General features: G+C 35.6%; 2 protein-coding genes across 5 annotated transcripts; one reads left to right on the forward strand and one right to left on the reverse strand.

Annotated features, from left to right (window-relative positions):
* Positions 1-2,404: 2,404 nt before the first annotated feature.
* On the forward strand, positions 2,405-5,910 carry LOC142641158 (heat shock cognate protein 80). Its single transcript, XM_075815552.1, has 3 exons — positions 2,405-2,755; positions 3,567-3,708; positions 3,805-5,910. Exons 1-3 carry the CDS (start codon positions 2,633-2,635, stop codon positions 5,655-5,657), a joined length of 2,118 nt encoding a protein of 705 aa, XP_075671667.1. The 5' UTR covers positions 2,405-2,632; the 3' UTR covers positions 5,658-5,910.
* A 1,314-nt stretch (positions 5,911-7,224) lies between these two features.
* On the reverse strand, positions 7,225-11,332 carry LOC142641159 (calcineurin B-like protein 3). Of its 4 annotated transcripts, none has more exons than XM_075815556.1 (10): positions 11,172-11,332; positions 10,063-10,135; positions 9,817-9,971; positions 9,223-9,305; positions 8,945-9,004; positions 8,677-8,785; positions 8,425-8,477; positions 8,271-8,351; positions 7,972-8,084; positions 7,225-7,618 (listed from the first exon to the last, which is right to left on the reverse strand). In XM_075815556.1, the coding sequence occupies exons 3-10, from the start codon at positions 9,938-9,940 to the stop codon at positions 7,561-7,563; spliced, it is 681 nt and encodes a 226-aa protein (XP_075671671.1). In that variant the 5' UTR covers positions 9,941-9,971; positions 10,063-10,135; positions 11,172-11,332; the 3' UTR covers positions 7,225-7,560. The 4 variants fall into 4 exon arrangements, with proteins under 4 accessions (XP_075671671.1, XP_075671668.1, XP_075671670.1 ...); XM_075815553.1 differs by having other exon boundaries at positions 8,677-8,797; positions 11,172-11,320; XM_075815555.1 differs by having other exon boundaries at positions 8,677-8,797; positions 9,817-9,948; positions 11,172-11,310.
* Between the last annotated feature and the right edge of the window lie 4,461 nt (positions 11,333-15,793).

A 15,793-nucleotide genomic window follows, 5' to 3' on the forward strand; every position in this document is an offset into this window, starting at 1 on the left:
GCTATGGTGGTGGTGGATTAGGTTCATGCAGAGGTGGAAGAGGTGTTTGACTAGTCGGTGGTGAAGTGCAGTGAGAAGATGAGGGAGAAACTCACTGTGGGTTGAGAGGAAAACGGCGGAGAGGTGCGTTGGAGAGCCTGGTGGAGCATGACCTATAGTCGGTTGTCAAGATCAGAGCTCAACTTGTACTTGTCGGTCCATGGATGGTGATTGGAGAGGTGGGTCTTAGGTGTTTGTGGATCAGTGATGAGGGAGGGGTGGGTTGAGATCTTCAAGTGTGTGATGTCTGTGAAGAGTGGGCTGGTGGTCGGTGACGGCCAGATTGGCGACATTGAGCAAGAGGGAGAGGAAGAGTTGAGGAAGAAGAGAGAGAGAAAAAAAAAAAGCTTGGCCAGCGTGTGATCTGGGCGGTGGGGGCGGCACGATCTGGGCTGGTTGGAGCTTGGCTGGGCGGCCACCTATGCTCTCTCTCTCTCTCTCTCTCTCTCTCTCTCTCTCTCTCTCTCTCTCTCTCTCTCTCTCTCTCTCTCTCTCTCTCTCTCTCTCTTTGTGTGTGTGTGTGTGTGTGAATCCTAGAAATCGTTTGAAGGTAAAATAGAAATGGAAATGAATTTACGGCTTGGGAGGCTTGTTTATAGTCAAACTGAATTTTATTTTCATTTTGACTGTATTTTCAAGTGGTGCCAAACACACACCCAGGTGTAAAAAAATTTCAGATTTTAGTTTACCAACGAAACAAACGCAGCTTAAATTGGACTTGTTAAAGAGATATGGTTTCACTTCTTATTAAGTTTGGACTAAAGAAAAATAATTTTATTTAAATAAAATGATAATTTTATTTATATATTGTGTTGAGGTGAAAAATTGTGAGAACTTCATAGGTTTCGGTTTTATATATATAGATGACAATTTCGATAGTATTTGTAATTTGTTATTTTAAATGCAGTTTTTATTTAATCTTTGCATTTGGTGTGTGCTTATTTTAATTAAGGTACACAACAATCCAAATAAAAAAAAATTGGGTAGTTCTTTTACCCAAAATTTCTAATTTAATTTTTTTGATATAATAATAGAGTTCTCATTGCATTATTATAAACACATTAAAACTATTTATCCAATTCTACTATAGATTAAACTCTATTACTAAGTCTTTAAAACCTTATTTCGATTACAATTTTATTAGTATCAAAAAGTTTGAATTTATTATTATTATTATTTTAAAATTAATGTAAAAGAAATTACTAGAAAGTAATCCTTTCCTTGAAGGAGACTTCATGCCTGCCTTGCTTTCTATCTCTCCGAGTCACGCCCGTACACAAACACCACCTCATCCTTACTTTCCCACCGATTACATCACCCAAGAGTACGCGTAGCCACGAAACCCCCCTAATAATTTCCAAGTAGTTTAACTTTAAAACTGCTAAAAATTATTTCACATTTTCTATCATAATTTTAACTTAATAGATTAGGAGTGATTAGCCATCACTTACACATAATTTTATTATTTTTTCTTCACTAAGAGAACATGTACCCACGAAACTCCCATATAATTTCCAAATAGTTTAACTTTAAAAATTTTACAATTTCACAATTTTTTTATCATAGTTTTAACCTAACAGATTGTGAGTAGTTAACCATCATTTACACATTTTTCACTAAGAGAACACGTACCCACGAAACTCCCATACTATTTCCAAGTAGTTTAACTTTAAAAATGCTACAAATTGTTTCACATTTTTTTTAATCATAATTTTGACGTAACAGATTATGAGTGATTAATCATCACTTTCACATAAATCTATTATTTTTTCTTCACCAAGAGAACACGTACCCATGAAACTCCCATATAATTTCCAAATAGTTTAAATTTAAAAATTCTACAAATTATTTCATAATTCTAACGTAACAGATTGTAACTAGTTAACCATCATTTACACATAAACTCATTATTTTTTCTCCACCAAGAGAACACATACCCACGAAACTCCCATATTATTTCCAAGTAGTCTAACTTTAAAAATGCTACAAATTATTTCACAAATTTATTATCACAATTCTAATATGACAGATTATGAGTAGTTAACTATCACTTACACATAAACTCATTAATTTTTCTTCAACAATCACACTTTCTCACCAATCACATTCTACCACGTTACAATCATCACAAAAAGTTGTGAATATATATATATATATATATATATATATATTTCTTCTTTTTTGGGTAAAAGACTTTTTCATAATTTCCAAACCCCAACCAAGAAACTCCCACAAAGTTTCCAAGTCCCTACAGGTAACCCAATCCATAACCCCACCGTAGACCGCCCGAGTCTCCCTCAAAAAAAAAAAAAAAAAAAACATCATTAATAATTACAAATAATTGTTTATAAAAATAAAAATTTAAAATTTAAAATAGAAGGATCTAGAAACCCTAGTAGAGCTCACTATATAAAGCACCCCTCACAGCGCCCTTTGAATACACTCTGTTCCTCCTCTTTCTTCTGAATCTCAGATAATCTCTCTTCGTCTTCTTCCTCTTCTTCTTTGAAAAACAAGTTTTGGGTTTCTGGGTTTTTTTCATTTTTGAAAAACAAGTTTTGGGTTTTTTTTTTCTTCTTTTTACAGAGAGAGAATGGCGGATACTGAGACGTTTGCTTTCCAGGCTGAGATCAACCAGTTGTTGAGTTTGATCATCAACACTTTCTACAGCAACAAGGAGATCTTTCTCCGTGAGCTTATCAGCAATGCCTCTGATGTATTTTCCTCTTTTTTCTCTCTCTATCTCTCTTGCTTTCGTTTAAAAAGTTTCGTCTTTTTACTGATTATATGATAACATGCCTCTGTTTGATTTTCGATTCGTAGATTTTTTTTTTATTGTTTATGTTTGTTTATTGTGATATTGTAGTAGACCATGAATATAGATCCACTGTGGTTCTCATACATTGGTTTAGTTTTATGCCTAAAAGTATTTGGAATATCATAAAAAAGGATGAAAATTTTGTTTCTTTTTGCGTTTGAATGTGTGTGATATGTTAGTAATTGCATCTGAATGAATTTTTTGACGATTGATATGCCAAGCTATAATGGGTCTAATGAGATTTTATGATATCTATCTGTTTGGGATTACTAAAATTTGTTTCTTGTTCATGTATGCTACTATTGGGAAAATATTAAAACTGTAGTAGCTGCCAGAAAAAAAAAAGTCTAATTGGTTAATTGGGTTATTATGTATATGACTTTAATTTGTTTAGGATTCTAATTCATGTTTCTATGTTAAAATTTCTGGGATTTTTTATAAGAGCCCAATTGGATTAAATATGAGTTTTTTTTTTTTGGGTTATAGGAGTACTTAATAAAAGTGGGTTTCTTTTGTTTGTGTGTCTTTGTATATGAACTTCAATGGCGTTTTGTTTTGATTTTGTCAAATATGCATTATGATTGTAGATATAGTTTAGAACTTGACTATGAATCTCTATTTGGGGACTATGTTTAGGTTGTCTTTAGATTATGATTGTTGATTTATTTTTAGAACATGGGATTTAATGTCCTTTTGGTACTATGTTTAGGCTCTTGACAAGATTCGATTTGAGAGCTTGACCGACAAGAGCAAGCTAGATGGTCAACCAGAGCTTTTCATCCACATCATTCCTGACAAGACCAACAACACCCTGACCATTATTGACAGTGGTATTGGAATGACTAAAGCTGGTAAGTTCTGGGTTTGAGTTTGTTGTGAATGATGCAATGTTCTGTGTTTATTATATGATTAGGTCATTCATGGTTTTCTAATTTCTGTTTGGACAGATTTGGTGAACAACTTGGGTACCATTGCTAGGTCTGGAACCAAAGAGTTCATGGAAGCCCTTGCAGCTGGGGCTGATGTGAGCATGATTGGTCAGTTTGGTGTTGGTTTCTACTCAGCGTACCTTGTTGCTGAGAAGGTTATTGTCACCACAAAGCACAATGATGATGAGCAGTATGTGTGGGAGTCACAAGCTGGTGGGTCATTCACTGTTACCAGAGACAACTCTGGTGAGGTCCTTGGTAGAGGTACCAAGATTACTCTCTACCTCAAGGAAGACCAGCTTGAATACCTTGAGGAGCGCCGCTTGAAGGATTTGATCAAGAAGCACTCCGAGTTTATCAGCTACCCAATTTCCCTTTGGATTGAGAAGACCACTGAGAAGGAGATTTCTGATGATGAGGATGAGGAAGAGAAAAAGGATGAGGAAGAGAAGAAGGACGAGGAGGGTAAGGTTGAGGAGATCGACGAAGAGAAGGAGAAGGAAGAAAAAAAGAAGAAGAAGATCAAGGAGGTGTCCCATGAGTGGTCTTTGGTTAACAAACAAAAGCCCATCTGGATGAGGAAGCCTGAGGAGATCGCAAAGGAAGAGTATGCTGCTTTCTATAAGAGCCTTACAAATGACTGGGAAGAGCACTTGGCTGTGAAGCACTTCTCAGTTGAGGGTCAGCTTGAGTTCAAGGCTATCCTCTTTGCACCAAAGAGGGCACCTTTTGATCTTTTTGACACAAGGAAGAAGCCAAACAATATTAAGCTCTATGTTCGTCGTGTATTTATCATGGACAACTGTGAGGAGCTGATCCCTGAATACCTTGGATTTGTTAAGGGTATTGTCGATTCTGAGGATCTTCCTCTCAACATTTCAAGAGAGACCCTTCAGCAGAACAAGATCCTTAAGGTCATCCGCAAGAATTTGGTTAAGAAGTGCATTGAGCTCTTCTTTGAGATTGCTGAGAACAAGGAAGACTACACTAAATTCTATGAGGCTTTCTCTAAGAACCTCAAGCTTGGTATCCATGAGGATTCCACAAACAAAACAAAGCTTGCTGAGTTGCTCCGCTACCACTCCACCAAGAGCGGTGAAGAGATGACCAGCTTGAAGGACTATGTGACCAGGATGAAGGAGGGCCAGAGTGACATCTATTACATCACTGGTGAGAGCAAGAAGGCTGTTGAGAACTCTCCATTCCTTGAGAAGCTGAAGAAGAAGGGGTATGAGGTTCTGTACATGGTTGATGCTATTGATGAGTATGCTGTTGGTCAGCTTAAGGAATTCGAGGGCAAGAAGCTTGTTTCTGCTACCAAGGAAGGTTTGAAACTTGATGAGAGTGAAGATGAGAAGAAGAGACAGGAAGAGTTGAAGGAGAAGTTTGAGGGTCTCTGCAAGGTGATCAAGGATGTTTTGGGTGACAAGGTTGAGAAAGTTGTGGTCTCTGACCGTGTTGTTGATTCTCCCTGCTGTTTAGTGACTGGTGAGTATGGATGGACTGCCAACATGGAAAGAATCATGAAGGCACAGGCTTTGAGGGACAGCAGCATGGCTGGCTACATGTCAAGCAAGAAGACCATGGAGATCAACCCTGAGAACTCTATCATGGAGGAGCTCAGGAAGAGGGCTGATGCTGACAAGAATGACAAATCAGTGAAGGACCTTGTTCTCCTGCTTTTCGAGACTGCCCTCCTCACCTCAGGCTTCAGCCTTGACGAGCCCAACACCTTTGGCAACAGGATCCACAGGATGCTGAAACTCGGTTTGAGCATTGATGAGGAAGCAGCTGATGGTGATGCTGAGATGCCCCCATTGGAGGAAGCTGATGCTGATGCTGAGGGCAGCAAGATGGAGGAAGTTGATTAAATTTAGCAATTCAATATATTAGTTTCGGTGGTTATGGTTTATTTTAGTTATATATTCTCTTAATCCCCTCCTCTTAGAGGAGGATCTGAACAATTTTTTGCTATTGCTTTGATGCGTCGTCTTTTGGATATAGCTCTTTTGATCGTGTCAGGTATTTAAGATTGGTGGGGTTTTTTGTCTAGTTGAGTTTAAACTTTAATCCAGTTTGATGTTTCAGAATTATTAATGGTCTTATTTAGCTGGTTAAAGAAAATACCTGCATTGTCTTATTTATATAGCAATAGCATCAATGCTACTTCATCTCTAATTTTGTAGGCTCGTTGGTCCCTTTGTTGTGTGGTATCATGAGTTTAGACTACTTTGTCATGTTTGAATATTTTTTTTTAATTGTAAAGTCGAAGACTCCTGGCTGTATATTATTCCCTGCGTGTCTTTCACCTCTTGGGAAATCAGTCATGCCTTTGAATCTTTTGACGTTACGTGTAGTGTCCGGATCCATGGCGTTAATAATCTAAAGTTGGTTTCTCACAAGAATGTGGGTCCATCCCAAAATTGGGACTGCCTTCTTGTGCATATGAACACGCTTGTCTTCTTTTTGGACGATTGTGGAATTCCCAATTTGTCAGGCAATCTTTATGGGACTACAGCTTCTTGTCTTTGCATGTTCTTTTGCAATTAAAGAAAACAACTCAGAATCTGAGTTTATATCATAGGCAGGTTCTTTTCTTTGCATTTTCGTTTGCAATAAAAGGAATGAACTCAGAACTGAGTTAACCAAAGGCTAAGTTGGGTTGTGTCTTGGAATCTATTCCCACTGCTGATTGGAAAGATTAATGTTCAGTCCTTTTTCCCTAAATAGTAACTACTGGCCAGGCTGCAGGAATTTTCCACTTTACTGACATAGAATGGAATCTCTTTATCGAGTAAATTCTCTAAACACCCTTGTTTAGGAACTTGATTCAAGGGCTAACATCCCATTTGCCAGAATCCACAAACAGGACAATCACTGTTAGCTATTCTCTTTAACTTACTCATTATAAGGCTTATGAATGACTTGTTGGCTTATTTTAATGGGCAATGACATGTTCACAATAATTTTACAACATATCTTAAGTGAAATTTTACAACATATCTTAAGTGATAAGTTGTTACAGGTTGTTATTGTTGGGACAAAAAACTAATCTTCGTGTTAGATTCAAATTTAAACGAATAATAACTATCTGTGATTTGTTGTAAAAATGTTGTAGACGTAGCATCTTTCTATTTTAATCCTAGATGCTGGGATCAGTATTTAGTGTATAACATGCCACTATATTCAGGTTGAAATATACCGTCTCATCTCGTTCAAATTTAAGTTACAATCTCAAAAAGTAATTGAAAGAAATTAATTCTGTCTGTCTATTGCCGGTATACCTTTTCAAATTTGTCCAAGTCGAATATTAAATTCAGTTTAGTCTCAGATAAATTATGACAGGTTTGTGGAAGATGGTTTAGAACTGCCATGTATGGATTCATGCAAGTTAAAATTTTCCTTTGGCCATTCATTTAATACTCTGAATAAATAAAATTGCACCAATAGAGTGTTCTTCCCCTGAAGGATTCTTTATTTTTTTGAGAACCCCCGAAGGATTCTGTTTGTTGCTTACAAATTTTTTTACACCATTGAAATCTTTTGTCTGGAAAGCACAACCATAAACCATTATATCTGCAAGCCCCATGATAAAATCCCACATGCCTCATACATACTGAATACAAATACATACGACAAAAAACCCTCATACCCAAAGCCAAAATGATGCAAAACCTTTCTCTAGGCCTCTTAACATGTAAGAGGGCCATAATGTCTTGAAGCAAACCCACCATACTTGACAAAATCTGCTGAATTTCAGCGCAAATCTCGAGTTCAGGTATCATCAACTTGTGAATGGAACACAAAGCTTGGGAATGTTGTGGTAATATCTCTGCTCAAAAAAAAATGAAATAAGATCATAATCAGCAATCTGACATAATGAGGTATATCAGTTGTCATGAAAGGTAACATGATTAATTTAAAAAATTTCCTGAGGTTAGAGAAAGAGAAGCTTCTAAAAGTTCAATTCACATAAATCAGATAGTGGAAGCATAGAATTGCAAGAGTCCTCTCAGATCAAACTTGATTACGTCTTTCAAATGTGTCACTTATCCGGTAAAAAAAGAAAAGAAAAGAAAAAGTCTTTCAAATTAGTCTTTATTAGTTATTCTGGCTCTCATGACCCTTTCAAATGTAACAGAACAGAAAGTTAGAAAAAACAAAAAGGATAGATTCATGACTTACTTCAGGTATTGAAGGGTCATATTCTTCAGGAGAGATGGATGTCGCAAAACTAGGCTTCTCCACTCTTCCTTGTCAATCTTCCCATCATGTTTTGTATCAGCTTCCTCAAAGGTCTGGAAAAGCAGGGATAAAAGAGAAGCTCCATAAGTTCATAAAGCAATACTTTACCAGTTACTTTTGATAATATCCATGTGTTTTTGCAACAAGCAATGCTGAAACAACTACACCTTTAAGCAACAAGTGACAGTGATAATGATGCAACAAGATAATAGGCTAATCAAATAAGGTTCACTGAGCACCTTGTCAATAATACTTTCTATAACATCATCTGAAAGATTCATTCCAGATTCAGCAAGTGTAGCCACTACCATTTGCTTCACCTACAAAGAACACAGAATTTGAAAAAGCCAAATTTACAATTTTAGAAATTATTCATTTAAGAAAAATATTTACCTCCTGTCTCTCAATAAAACCTTGCTGCTTGAGATCGTACAGTTGAAAAGAAACTGGAACAAGACATTACGGAGTTAGCATAAAAGAAATTACTAGGCAGATGTATAGCTGAAAAATCAATAAATGATTGCAAATTTGCTCTTCTAATCCATTCCATGCATGTCAGAATTATTTTATCATGACCATATTTTTTACTTAAAGAGCCCAAAAAAATGACAAAAAGGAGAATTTATTGAATCCCAAACCACATACATTCAATCTTATCGTCAATAGGGGCATTTGGATGAAAAACAGAGAGAGCACGTGCAAACTCTTCAAAACCTAGTATTCCATTGTGCTTTGTGTCAAACAAGTCAAATACCTGCGATGAGAACTACAATTGATATGATACAGACAGCAGCTGAATGAATAAAATACTGTATAGACAAATTCTACGGTTGATATGATACAGTTAAAAAGTAAGCTTTACTCTATGCAACGATAAAATGGTTTGTTAAAGAGGAAAAAATAGGTAGGTTACCCGATCAGCAAACAGGCTCTCTTTCTTGTTTGTCTTGAATAATGCCAATTGGAACTCTTCCTGCAACAAGTTATTAAAGGAAAATATCAGAAAAGAGCTATGAACTTTTTTTCTTCTTTCTTTCCCAATAAGTAGAAAAGAGCCATAAACTGTTTATGGAAAGGAGTGGATCATTATTTTCACGTAAAGGTGCAGTACCACAAAGACACGTCCACTCCAAATATGTGAACAAGTATATGCCTAGAGCATAGGTAGTCCAATATAAGACACATACAGACCTTGTTAATCAGCCCATCATCAATTACAGCGCTGCTGATCTTCTTAAAGAGCTCATAAAGTGCCTCTATTTCACTTACGCTGACTGCATCCAGGAAGAAAAATTAGAAAGATCACTAAAGCATCCAGGAAGAAAAATAACAATACTCTTCAGTAGAATGGTTCTATAGTTCTTTTGAAAAGAGGACGGGTAAATTATGAGAAAATTAAAGACGTATTTATATTGGACCCTATGGCGGCTTTTATTTATTTTTGTTGCACTTCTACATGCTTAAATTTTTGCAGGAAAACTTTTTTTATTTTAATTTTAATTTTAAATATTTGTAAATTACATATGCACCGAGTGGATTTTGAACCCATGGCCTCAACCTCCACCATGATCTTGCAAGGGGAGGAGGTGCAATTTGAGCGGGAGCATGTTGGCAAGATAGGCAGGTGAAATTAAAACAAGATACAAAATCATACCAGCACCATTCTTAACTTGGCTTTAATTGCAAAAATAATTATTTATCTATGGTTGTTAAAAAATTATTAACTGGAATACATTTGAAAGATAAGTAATGTCATGAAAAGCAAAGAATAGATTGATAGCATACACACTGTCTCCCTCGCAAGAAGTTCAGGATCTTCAAGGCCTCTCGACTGTTTATATATATCAAGATCACAACACCGCAATAGGGAAGCACCTAAATGCTTTAATCCCTCTATGCACTGCAACATGTTATCTTCTGCAAATCAATACACTCCATACCTGTTTTAAAAGAGTAAAGTGTAAGAAATTTCATTTAGGTCACTCTCTACTCATTAAAAGGCTCCATATGCAGGCAAAGAGCAGAATGAACCTTTTAACCATTTCCAGCTTCTGCTGTCCCAAGTGCAAATAACAAAAGTGGTAGAAACTGGAGCAGTTCACACCTATTCCCACAAATGAAATTAAATGATCATTACAACATAAATTAATACAGCAAGATATCCTAAATCATACAACAAACATAGCTCACACCATTGTTTAAGTGCCCCAGTCCAAATGGTAATAAAATAATCTTAGACTAAACATAATATAAAAATAAGCATTTTCCTGTCAAATCTTCCATAAATCCAAAAGTTCTTCCACATTGCATTATAGCTCAAATCCCATATTATTTTCATTTCTGCACAAAACTAAACACTGAATAATACAAAGTACCTGAGTCATACAAGAAGCAAAGATTGCACCATTGTCTAAGTGCCCTAGTTCAAATGGCAACAAAATTTCCACTTTCCTAAATCCAAAATTTCCTCCTCACTGTAATGTTTAGCAACATTGCACAGAGAATTTTCAGCTCAAAAAACAAATTTCTCACTACTGCCCAAAAAACCAGAGCTGAATCACACAAAGGACCAAAAACAACACACAATTGCATTCACATATGCGAAAAGTCATTATACCACGACCCGATTTTAACCAAAACAACCAAAAAAACACCACATTTTCTCTTCATTTACAGCACCAGAACCCACAGTTACAGCACAAAATGATTAACAACACCTCAATTGGATTTACAGGTATCAAATTACACATAAATTGCATCTTGAATGTCAATTAACAAGAAAATTTAACAATGGGACAATCCCAAATTCAAAACCCACTATTATTTTAGCTTCTACAATCATCTAAACTGATCCAAATACCCCCAAAAATATGCATATACGCAAAGATCCGATCTGAGATCCAATCTTTTCAAAAAACAAACAAAACCCAGAAACATAATCCGATTCCACATACCAATTCAATCTCAAGAAACAATAAAGCTTCGATCTTTTTTAACAGTTATATTAGAAATTCAATACAGAAACCACAATAAAAAAAAAATAAAAAATAAACAAAAAATTGAAACCAAAGTTTCTTTGATTTTTCCCACTGTTTCTCGGCAGCCAAACGGTGAAACATACTTTGCATATAGCGACTCACCTTTTTTTTTTTTTAGAGACCGCGTGGACTGAAGGAACTCAAAGCTCTGAGATTGAGTTTATGGGTTTGATACAATCTCTGTACACCTCGCTGTGGCTTTATCAAATCTTTTGGCGAAGGTGATGAATGCGAAATAGTGGAGATGGGAATATGAGCTGGATATATATATATATATATATATATATATATATATAATAAAAAAATTATTTATAAAAATAAAAATAAAAATTATTATATACGTTAACATGAGATGTTGATGGGAATATATTATATATTATTAATTTGTTTGGGTAATAATTGATGGGTTTTTTTTTTTTTTTTTCTGATTTTGATTTTTGCCAAGAGTGATAATATATATGGGAACAAGGTGAGACGGTGTCGTTTTAGGAATGTGAGAGAAGACAGTGTTTGGCTTAATTGTGTTTTGTTGTCCTTGGACCAAAAATGACCAATGGACCACAGTCCACGTTTTTTTGTTATGGGTCTTCTGATCTCTGTCAACGTGCAGAGCATATACACATGCATTAATTGCTACATAAAATAAATGTGCTAGAAGCACCCATGCATTCAATCAAAAAAAGGTATTAAAAAAAAAGGCACCCATGCATGAGGGTTTAGATGATGGGAAATAAGCTATGACTTATGAGTTAGCACTTAGAAGTGACTTATGAGTTAGAAGCACCCATGCATTCAATCAAAAAAAAAGGTAAAAAAGAAAAGAAAAAAAAGATGAGGATTTAGATGATAGGAAATAAGTTCTGAGTTAGAAGCTACCATGCATTCAATAAATAAAAAAGGTAATAAAGAAAAAAAAAAAAAAAAGCACCCATGCATGAGAATTTAGATGATGGGAAATAAGTTATGGAGTTAGAAGCACCCATGCATTCAATAAGAAAAGGTAAAAAGAAAGAAAGCACCCATGCATGGGGATATAGATGGTGGGAAATAAGTTATGAGTTAGAATCACCCATGCACTCAATAAAAAAAAAAAGGTAAAAAAAAAAAAATCTATGCATGAAAATTTAGATGATTGGAAATAAATTATGAGTTAGAAGCACCCATGCATTCAATAATAATAATAATAAAAAGGTAAAAAGAAAGAAAGCACCCATGCATGAGAATTTAGATGATGGGAAATAAGTTGAGTCATAGCCTGATCTCAATCCTACATCAAAACATTGATGTTTTTAGATGATGGGAAACAATATGATTCTTACACTAAATAGCATCGTTGATCAAAGTCAAGATCAACCCTCATATCAAAATTATAACCATTGAGCTACTACTCTAGATGTCTTCACTCTACTAATTGAGATGGAATACCATCTGAATTGTAGCCAATTTGTTAGTGATGGGTTGTTTTAGTCCAATGAAACTACTAATACGTAAGTTTTAATTGGTGTGAAATGTTAACAATGATCACTCTTTACAACTCTTAGAATCAAAATGGTGAGTTAAGGAAGCTAGAATTTAAAAAATTTGACGTGGCAGAACAATATAAACTTTTAAGAAAAAAAATTAACATTTAGTGCTTCCACATAAACTCTTTAGGAAAACTAGATTTTTCAAGAGGATGTAGCAACGTAAGAAAAGTTGAATGCTTATACTATTATTTAGAAGTTGTTTAGAGAATAGAATATCAACCATGCATCATCTATTTGGAATTTGTTATTTGTTGCACTTAAGTTGATTTATTCAATAGAGAAACTAGAGCTTTCAAAGGCTAGCATGATGTAGGGCAAGAGAGGTCATATCATATATATATGATAGTTGTTGGTCGTTGAGGATTTAATGTTTTTGTGGGGTATATATTTAATTTCTTACTTGAAGAAGTTTCTATATTTATTTTATTTGAAGCATTAGAATGAAAAAATGTTGGCAGTTTCAATACGTAATAAAAACCCACAAAGGTTGACAAGTACTTGAAATGATTTTCTTTGTACGATCGATATAGATAACTTAAAAATTAAGGAACAAATAATAGTCTTTCACAATATTGAAAAAGAAAGAGGTGTTTGTTTAAATATTTTCACATTTTTTTTTTATAGAGATTCTCTATCTTTATTCAATTAATGTACAAATATACTTTTTAAAAAACATTTCCACATTTTTTTTAATAGAGATTCTCTTATCTTTATTCAATTAATGTACAAATATACTTTTTGATGACCACATCTTGGTTTTGTTTTTTGGGACTATATTTCACTTTCCACAAGACAATGACAACAACACTTGGAATTGCTTGGCTACAATTTGAAGCGTGCCTTCTGTTAATGAAAAAGATGGGCTGTTTGGAACTTGCAAGTAGTCACACATTCCTGTTCTCTTTGGATAACCATGGTTAAGTAAGCTCAAATTCTTGGATTCTACTAACCAGCTCTCTGCTTTAAAAAATGTGGCGGACCCAAAAGGCCATAACTCCGTAACTCCCACGAGAATATATTATGCTATTATTGTCATCCTAGCTTTAATAATTAATTTCCATGAATGGACCCACTTCAATAAATTCAATCTGATTTTAACAAGGGATTGATTTAAAGAAATTATTTTCACTTGTGGCGTCCGCTTTTGATAATAGCTCTATTATCAGACCAAGATACCAATCAGTTCTTAATATATTGGTGTAGGTCAGAATTAAACTCCAAATTTCTTATCAATAAGGATATTATTGATAAACAATTTTATACATAAAACAAAAATATGTTATTGACATGGTACCCATCATATAAAATTAGCATGCAAGTTTTCTTTAGCATACAAATCTTAACCTCTAAGTTCTATAAAAGTTTTCTTTAGCATCTTAACCTCTAAGCTATAAAAGTTCTTTAGCATACAAATCTTAACCTCTATAGGGGGTAAAAAAGTTTCATTTCCGATAAATGAGATTTATGTTGGGTCGGGCGGCCTAAATCGAAACTCGACGATGCCCGATGCACGGCCCAAAGGCTATCGGCGAAGATCCAAATAGTTCACTATATTTTTATGCCTTGGGCCTAGATTTGGACTTACAAGAATGGCCTATAAACAATCCCTGCAGCAGATACGTCAGTGTGGTTAAAAAGCACGCTGTAAGAAATAGCCTAGCAGTAAAGTCTTTCTGCAGAAAATAACTCAGCGACAAAGTGCTTCTGCAAAATATAGCAACCCAGTTGTAAAGCACTTCTGCAGAAAATGGCCCAGCCGTAATATGTTTCTGCAGAAAAGGGTTACCCAGCAATACAGTAAAACAAAATAAACTTTAAGTATCTCACAGATTAAGAGGAAACATCAGAATCATCATTCATTAGCTCTAGAGAGGAATCTTCTAATACAATTACATGAGGGAAAAATTCTATGGTAATAGTTACATCATAACCATCAATAATAAACGAATAAGTAAATGTCATGGGTTTCATAATAACGAATAATGAGGAAAGCTTAGTTATGAGATGAAGGGAGAGAGAGAGATCCCAGCTAGTGCAACAAGGTCATTATAGTGCCAAGTCATGCTCTTGGATGTAATATATGTAATGAGCAGAGAGAGCCATTTGTGATTAGTATGAGTAGTGAGTGGGAGTGTGTAGTAGGGCTTGCTGAAACTTTCTGCTAGCGAGGAGCTGTACGTTTTTAAGTAAAGGTATGAGAGGTGTTTTTGAGCTAGGAGTGGGGGAACTCAGTTTCCATGTTTGAAACTGAGAGTTTCATGAATTAGAACTTTGCTGGGATTTTTAGGGGCTGAAACAGAGAGGCTTTGTGAGAGTTTTTCTCTATGGGTATACCTCTTGGTGTGTTCTTGTTCCCCTTGAGGCATTAATGGAGGGTTCTATTTATAGTTGAGATTTAGGGGGCAATTGGCAAATAACCTTTGCTAAATCTTCCCCCCAATCTTCAGAAAATCCTTAGAGATTCGTTCTTAGAATGTTAGCTAAGAATGGTAAGCTTGACCATTTGAAGACTCTTGCTATTTTTGGGTAATATCAGCTGGGATTTTGACTTAGCATTAATGCTGATTGGTCTTGGCTGATGGGGTTAGAGCATACATTAAGCTAATGACCTTAGTTATGCTGCTTACTAGATTTAGAGCTCCCAAAGGCAAGTTGCATCACCCCAAGCCAGGTGTCAACCTCGGAGCCTTTGCTGGAACTCTGCTGGGATCCCCTTGGTGCCCTCCAAACCACATTTCCCTAAGTTTCCCCATTAGGGGTTCATGAACCAGAAAATACATATTTTTTAGCATGAAAAACGAGCTGATTTGAGCTTGCTTCAGGGGCATTAATGGCTGCCTTGGATGCTTGATCGAATACGTTGGAGAAGAAAGATGGGGTGGTTGGCTGAAGTGCTTTCAGCTCCCTGTTGGGTCTTCTCAGCCTTTTGTTAAGTCCACTTCAGCTTTATGTCACCCAATGACTGATGATATTTCAGAAAGGTTTGACCCCTGATGGACATGTGTCTTGTTCTGACCTGATGGGACAAGCTGAAACCTAACAGCATTGGGCTCCAATTGTTGACTTGTGCTAGATTTTTGGTTGATTAGCTCACGTGAGCTTCTGCTGATGGTACTTGGGTTTTGGGCTGAGCTGGTCTAGCTGGGCCTTATGTTTGGGCTGCCTTGGTCCTAATTATTCCTACAAAATGAGGAATTT

This window comes from Castanea sativa, chromosome 6, assembly GCF_040712315.1.
Source record: "Castanea sativa cultivar Marrone di Chiusa Pesio chromosome 6, ASM4071231v1".
In the NCBI taxonomy this organism is placed as follows: domain Eukaryota; kingdom Viridiplantae; phylum Streptophyta; class Magnoliopsida; order Fagales; family Fagaceae; genus Castanea; species Castanea sativa.